General features: G+C 41.7%; 1 protein-coding gene across 1 annotated transcript; it reads left to right on the forward strand.

The window, feature by feature from the left end:
- The first annotated feature begins 1,325 nt into the window (after positions 1-1,325).
- LOC136620244 (olfactory receptor 5AR1-like) lies at positions 1,326-2,294 on the forward strand. The gene has a single exon (XM_066594950.1). It carries the CDS (start codon positions 1,326-1,328, stop codon positions 2,292-2,294), a length of 969 nt encoding a protein of 322 aa, XP_066451047.1.
- Positions 2,295-8,171: the final 5,877 nt, after the last annotated feature.

The raw sequence follows: 8,171 nt of genomic DNA on the forward strand, positions 1-8,171 counted from the left end.
AAATTATTTAGGACTTATTGATCACTTTTTATTTCTGTTTTGGGGAAGTGAAATGAACATAAATCTGTTGTTTTGGCATTAGCTTTTTTTTGCTTTATTTTTATGGAAATTACTGGGCTGGATACACAGTGTAATGTTTTATATTGTGGGTTGTTATGTATGTGGCGATACCAATTATGTGTGTTAAGTTTTTTCAGCATTTAAATATGTAAGGGGAAAACTGTTTTAGTTTTTTTTGTAAAACCAGCAATGACTGTGGCATCTTCAGGGTTAAACACTGTAGAGGAACGATTAGATGTGCAGGTGCTCATCTTTTCTCTCTTTTTTGGGGGGGGAAAAGGACCCCATATGTGACAATTTAGAGAGCAAATATTTTAGTCTCTCTTATTGATAAGGGCGGGGGACAACATAAAGAAAAGTCCATGTTACCTTCCGCTAGGACAGAAGAATGACACAGATCTGTCTCTGCTGCCTATTTATCCCTTGCTGCTCCCCTTGCCCCTCACACTGACTGAAGTGACAGCTGTAAATTCAGTATCCCCGACCCCACTTTAAATGGCTGTAGCTTCGGTTCTATCAGTGCTGCAGACAATCTTTTAGATTTTAATGTTAAGAATCAAGGTTTTAAAATGAAACCATACGCTGTCCATACGCATGCATCCTGCATGGAAAATACTGTTGAAAATAAATAAATAAAGAATTGTCCTTTTGTTCCTTTTACCTCTCAAAAAATGCAATGAAAGTTATCAAAAAGGCCATATGTACCCTAAAATGATACCACTAAAAACTATAGATTGTCATGCAAAATAAGCCCCTGCAAAGCTCTGTCGATGAAAAAATAAAAAAGTTATAGAACTTTGAACGCAGCAATGCAAAAAAATACTCCCCCTCAAATTATAAATTTGGCATTATCATAGATCATAATCGTACTGATATGCAAAAAAAATTATTATGTCATTTATGCTGTATAATTGATGCTGTGGGAAAAATAATAATAGCAGAATAATGGCAAAATGTGTTTTTCTGCATGCCCTCCAAAATAAAATTAATAAAAATTCTACAGTACATCATAAGCAGTCAAAATTATACCAATAAAAACTACAGCTTGCCATGCAAAAAATACACTCTCATAGAGCCGTGTCGACAGAAGAATAAAAACGCTATGGCTTATGAAAAGTGGAGATGACAATCCCCCCAAAATCATTGCAATCTTAGGTCCAAATTAGGCAGTGTCACTAAGGGGTTAAGGTTGTACTGCGGAGCAGGCTGTAGAATCTCCGCTGTACATCTAATTTCCTCTGATCTTGTATATTATTACAGGAGAAATGGCTCCCTATATTGATAACTGCACTGGAGAATTCCATCTTCTCTCGTTTTCCATCTCGGCAGATTTTCAGATTGTATTCTTTACTGGTATCTTATTAATGTATTTATTAATTCTTCTGGGGAACCTGGTGATTGTTGTTCTCATCTCTCTGTCATCTAAGCTTCATACTCCCATGTATTACTTCCTGTGTAATCTCTCAGTCCAAGACATCGTCTACGTATCGGCCATTCTTCCAAAGTTCCTGGCCATTACAATAACCCAAGACCTGAGGATAGCCTTCCAAGGATGCATCACACAGATGTTTTTCTTTACGTTCTGTGTAGGGACGGAGTTCTTGCTTCTAACGTCAATGGCGTATGACCGATATGTGGCCATTTGCGTCCCTCTGCAGTATACGACCATCATGAGTAAAGGAGTGAGCATTATCTTGGCCCTGGCTTCCTGGTTTGTTGGGTTTTTAACAGCACTGATACATTCCTTAATGGTCTCATTTGTTTCATTCTGCACTTCTCAGTACATCAATCATTTTTATTGTGATTTGAAGACAATGATACAGCTGGCCAGCAGCGACACCACGCACATCAAGACCTTGTTATTTGTGGTGTGCGTGGTCTTGGGGTTCTTCCCATTTTTGCTGATCCTAACGTCTTATATATTTATCATCTCAACAATTATTAAAATCCGTAGTTCAAAAGGTAGAGCAAAGGCCTTCTCCAGCTGTTCGTCCCACCTCACCGTCGTAATCTTGTTCTACGGAACGCCGCTCAGCGCCTACATGATCCCAGAGAGTGAACACTCCCAGGAACAGGACAAGATGCTGTCTTTGTTGTACACGGCGGTTGTTCCTCTATTAAACCCCCTTGTTTATTCTTTAAGGAACAGTGAAGTATTGACAGCTGTGAAGAACATCAATCAAAAATACTTCCGGTTTCAGACTGTTGCAACAAATACGATGAAGCATTATTAAAGGGGCTTTCTGGCTTAGAAGACCTATTTTCAAGTAGGAAACAAAAAACAAAAGTCCCACTATTGCGTCTATTTTCAAGTACCTTATTAAGCTATCATGATTTAGTCTTCTCCAGAAGGATAAGATTAACCATGCAGAGAGACAGCCTGTTTTGGGGGTTTTGCCCCTCACCAGTGTGCAATAAGTTGCTGGCTTGGCTAGTATAATCTATGTACTCAGTGAATCCACCACCAGAATAGTGAGTGCAACTCCGGAGTATAATAAAGGATGTAACTCAGGATCAGTACATGATTTAAAAAATGTATGTACACAATAACTCCACCAGCAGAATAGTGAGTGCTGCTCTGGAGTATAATACAGGATAAGTAATGTATGTATACAGTGACTCCACCAGCAGAATAGTGAGTGCTGCTCTGGAGTATAATACAGGATGTAACTCAGGATCAGTACAGGATAAGTAATGTATGTACACAGTGACTCCACCAGTAGAATAATGAGTGCAGCTCTGGAGTATAATGCAGGATGTAACTCAGGAACAGTACAGGATAAGTAATGTATGTATACAATGTCTCCACCAGCAGAGTAGTGAGTGCAGCTCTGGAGTATACTTTAGGACGTAACTCAGAATCAGGACAGTATTAGACCTCCATTATCTGAGGTGGCTTGGATTACGGAAACAGGCAAACTGGCTATTCTATGTTGATTCTGTATCTTCCATTCATTTCTATGAGAGTTTCAGAAAGAATTTAAAACAGCAAGTTTGCTGTCTCCATAAACCCAGTCATAAGTGGCTGTGGAGATTAGCCCTGTAGCATCTCAGCCATGTTTAATTTAGATGGGAATACTCCTTTAGCATAACTTAGAATGATCTTTGAAATGCTGGTGGAAGAGGTGAGCGGGCTCTTGTGCCATTGTTGGGACCTCACACCACCACACAATTGCTTAGTGTGCTTCTGCAATTCTGTCTATTCTATTGCTTCTGTTGGATTACTAAGAACTAACTTGAGTAATGCTGGCCATACATAATGTAGTTTGGGAAATAGTGAAGCATGTGGAGCGATTTTTCCTGATAAAATGACAGACTTCTTTGTAACAAAACAAAATGATACACACATCAGAGGGGAAAGAACATTAAATATTGTACACTGGAGCTCATAACAATAAGTGGAAGTCCATCCAAAGGCATCTGAAAAGTAAATATGTACAATGTCTTCAAGCTACACACTATATAACGATGACCAACAAAGTTCTGCATTAAAGGGGTTGTCTGCCCTCTTTTTTGTTGATGACCTATCCTCAGGACCCCTGTCCGTCAGCTGATCTTTCGGCCTGCTGTCAGCACAGGAAGTGCGGGAACTTGCTTCACTCCCATTGAAATCAATCGGAAAGCTGCTAAACTAACTCCTGCCTCTCTGCTAGTTAGGATGTCACATCCAGTCCTGACCAGGAGGGTAGCCGGAAGTGCCATAGCATAACAAGATCCAGCCCGCTGCACTTGACAGCAAGCTGGACAATTAACTGATGGATGGGGGTCCGAGTGACAGACCCCCATCCATCAACTACTGATGACCTGTCGAGAGGATAGTTCAACAGTGAAAAATAGGGAAAAAAACCCCTTTAAAAAGTAACTGCACTTTTTTATAACTTCTGACGTGTCAGAGTAACATGTCAAGTTTTGATCAGTGGGGTCTGGGTGCTAAGCTCTCTGCTGATTGCTAAAATAAAGGCGCTACAACGCTCACCTGAATTCTATGCCCCTTCATCTGTCTTCACTGCCTGTCAGCTGAAGACGAACGCATAGACTTTTATAGATATCTGTATGTCCCTATTCAGCTACTGAGGGGAGCCGACAGGCAGCAAGACAGCTGAAGGAGCACAGCACTCAGATGAGCGCCGCAGCCCCTTCATTTCAGTAATCATCGGGGGGCTCAGCACCTGGATCAAAACTTTTGACATGTCACTCTGACATGTCAAAAGTCTTTAAAAAGTACATTTACTCTTTAAGTCTATACTGAAAGTCCTTAGCAGTCTTCTCTGGATGAGATGTTCTTCCTCATATTCACTATGTGATACTGCACTTCTATCTGTAGTGACCCAAGGGGTACTACTAGGTAGTCAAATAAGTCAACGTAATCCTGAAAAGCTGGCTGTGAGCTCTTCTAGAGACAGAGAAGGTATCATTCACAGTGAGGACACTATCTTTCCCAAAAATCGGGTTAAGGAAGCAGTGTGAGGAGTTCGGAAGGTGGAGGAAAATGCTGGGAACTTGCTACAGTGAGGAGGATGAAATATACAGAGAATACTTCTCAGTAGTGAGTGTAATTCGGCCCTGTGTAATTACAAGTCAGAGGAATTACAGGCAACCCTGCATAAGTCATCCATACTTGCATAAATACCCATCTGGAGGCCATCCTAGATAACTTACACTGGTGGGTTTGGTTCTCCCAAGTAAAGGAAAACGTTAAGGCATAAGTACAAGTATTTTTGCTCAAGTGGAATTGTTTGAACTAAATGCTAAATACAAATTCTGCCAAGTGTGAATTGTTGTGAATTTCTCAAGCATGCAGTAAACTCTGTACCTTTGGTTTACTTTCAAGTCTGGTTTGGACTTTTCATTTCACCGTTACCAGAAAGCTTCATTTAAGAGGTACTGGGGTCACAAGAACATTAAAACTATATCATTCCTTGCTACTCTTGTTATTTTGCTACTGTGCGCAGCCGAGATAGGCCGTGTCTGGACATTCCAGGGAGGGACAGTAGAGCCACCGTTGACAGCCATCTCGTTCATCACTGTCTGCTCGCTAGGGCCTGCGCTTGGCTACCACATATACATCTGTCTGATTCAGATTACAAAAAAAAACGTGTGTCAAGAAATGAGCGGTATGGATGAGAGACTGCTTTCTTCATGCTGAAAAGAGGACACAGCAAGAAATATAAGACGGGAGCTGACATAACCTGCTACATAGGTGAGATCATTACCTTTACTTGAATATTTATACAAAAAAAAACAGTGTTGATCCGTTCTTGCCCAGAGATGCATTCAGCCCAAAGCTGGAATCACTGCGCAAAAAGCATACATGGCAAAAGATGGTCCCGTAGTCCTCAATTTTGAGCAGTGAAAAAATCTTTAAAGTGACTCTTCAGTTTCAGGACAAAATTCTGTCCAGGGACAGGAGGAGCGGGAGGGTATATTACATGCAGTGGTTCATCTCTGCTGCCCCTCTGAACTGCCAGTTTTGGACTCTGTTTTCACCCGTCGAAGATGGCTGCAGCAATTTTCTAACTACCTAAGGCCGGTCTCACACAAATGAATTTGAATTGGGGATTCCGTGATCGCTGTCCACGCGTATGATGCACAGTAATACATGGCATTGAAATGCATAGACTTTTGCCAGTTCGCTCGCACTTGCGGGTAGGAATTGGGTATTCCAAGAGCGGAAGAAAAATCGCAGCATGCTCTATTTTATTGTGGATTCCATTGATGTCTATGGATGCGTTCGATCCGCAGTGCATGCACAGTTGTATTGAAGATGCACTGCGGATTGAACGCACATTGCTAGAAGACCATATTATAAATGGAATAAACAAAGTAGGAATTTACAGGCAAACAATGCAGGATAGAATCTGAGGAGCAGCACACCCATCCAGACTGCTGTCTGCAACCTCTGCTTATTCTTCTGGGCTCTTCCTCCATAAGAATACGTTGGGTTTTTTTTAAGTGGTTTATACTACTTTGCAAAAATAATAGTATAAACCAGCCAAGCCTAGAAAGCAGCATCTGTCCTTCAGGCTATCAGAACAACACTCACCACGACAGCACAAGAGGTAGTCGCCTGAGCGATAGAAGGGTGTTTCCAGGGGGTTGGGCATTTTTCTGATGTCATTCCCTGCTTGTATTCGTTCTTCCATGCAGACGTTATGCTTTCCTTAAATATATATCTGTGGGGAAAACCGCACGCATATGCAATTTGATCATTCGCAGGTCTTCCATTGCAGATATCTGACCCGTTCATGTGAGCCCGGCCTAGTACACACTGTGCACTGCTGTCTGATTGGCCAGTGCTGATCACATGCACTATGAAATTTAGGTAGTCTGCAGATTGTTTTGGCCATCTTGAACCCTGAAAACAGGACCTGGAACCAGTGGAGGGAAGAACAGCCAATGACAGGCAGCGCTCAGCAATTCATTGATTTTAATGAATGGCCGAGTACTGCCTCTGATTGGCTGAGTGCTGTGTCCAGTCAGAGGCAGCGCTCAGCTTTCATTCATTTAATGGCTGAGCGCTGCTTGTGATTGGCTGAGCGCTCAGCCAATCAGGCACAGCCCTTTCAGGAGGCGAGGATTTTAATTCCACACCTGCTGAAAAAGCTTCAGCGAAGAGGTGAGTATATATATATATATTTATTTTTTTTACAAGCAAGGGATGATTTTTAGGGAAGGGTTTATATTTCAAGCCCTTCTCCGAAAATGACTGCAGTGGTTGCATGCATCCCATTGCTTTCAATGAGGTCGCCGGCAGCGGAGGCCCCATTGAAAGCAATCGTAGAACATCACAATCCTCTGCCACAGCTGCCACAGGGGAGTCCCCTTGTCACTAAAATATTACTCGCAGGGAATATTTACGTGCATCACAGACTTTCCTGGCACGCAGATATCCTATCTTTTGCAGGTGCGCAAATTTGCACGCCTGTAAAAGACAGACATGTGAACACACCATTGGAAATCAATGGTTCTAATAGATGTGTGGTTTTGTGCGAATATATGCACGTACAAATACACGCTTGTGTGAACGAGGCCTAAGAGATACCAGCAGCAGTTAGAAGAGGACATAGAAAAAGAAATGAATTAAGGGCTGTCATCTGAATAATATCGGACCTAAGAGTATATTAATGCACCGCTAATCCTATCTGGTTCTCTTTACTATCTATAGAATTGGGAGTCTCTATGTGTAACCTCCTTTTCTCAGTGACTAGGTTCTGATGAGAATAAATTACCCCGGTATGGGTGGTTGAAATCCTATTATTCGGCTTACCACCACAACCAGGGTATATTAGTCTTACACTTCATGATGGTATAAAGGTCCCTGATGATCTTACCTCAAGTTAAACGCGTCGGACCATTTGTGTTAGCATTGTTTCTGGGTCTCCTTGCCTATTCTGTTGGACTCATTTGTCGTCCTTCGTGAGTCCTTCTTTAGGCGGGGCCTCCAAGTTTTATCACATAAGATATCAAAGCTTGATTCCTCTCAATAAATTGGATTGAATTTACTAACCCTCAGGGTCTCCCATCAGTTACATACTGATGACAGTGTTTGTCTTTGTTTATTCACGTCTAGGTGTTTTTGTATGGTACCCTATATATGTTTTTAGTCAGTATTTAATAAAATTAAATTTTAAGAGTCTAGTCAGTGACTAAGACTTTTGACCCATAATTAATTAACTATGGCAATCTTGGTCTTCCTGGGTTTGCAGATGGTTTGGGGTGCTTGTACTCTTTTTGTAGCCTGAGGTGAGGGGCAAGCCCTATATGCTGGTAGGTACAGCAGCAGCCACATTTACTGTTCTTACATTTCTGGCAGCAGCGGGGAGGTTGTTGTAGATCTCCAGCATCGGTTCGTGCTCCACATATGTCAGGACACTGGCAGGCAGCTGCCAATACGATGACGATGGTCGTGGTCCCGAAGTTAAAAGTCAAACTATAAAAAATTCCCAGCAATCCTTCAGTGGGGCAGCTGAATTCCGTTTCCATGAGTTTCTCTAAGATGAGAAAAACAAAGGTGAGGAAAGAAGCATCCAGCAGGTAATAATTGGACTTGGTGAATGTGGCAATATTTTCCATTTGGAGCATTTTATTAGAAGAGCTTTAAAAAATCCTGA

This window comes from Eleutherodactylus coqui, chromosome 3, assembly GCF_035609145.1.
Source record: "Eleutherodactylus coqui strain aEleCoq1 chromosome 3, aEleCoq1.hap1, whole genome shotgun sequence".
In the NCBI taxonomy this organism is placed as follows: domain Eukaryota; kingdom Metazoa; phylum Chordata; class Amphibia; order Anura; family Eleutherodactylidae; genus Eleutherodactylus; species Eleutherodactylus coqui.

Coding starts and splice junctions, on each gene's coding strand:
- LOC136620244 (XM_066594950.1), top strand. CDS start 1,326: ATGGCTCCCTATATTGATAACTGCACTGGAGAATTCCATCTTCTCTCG.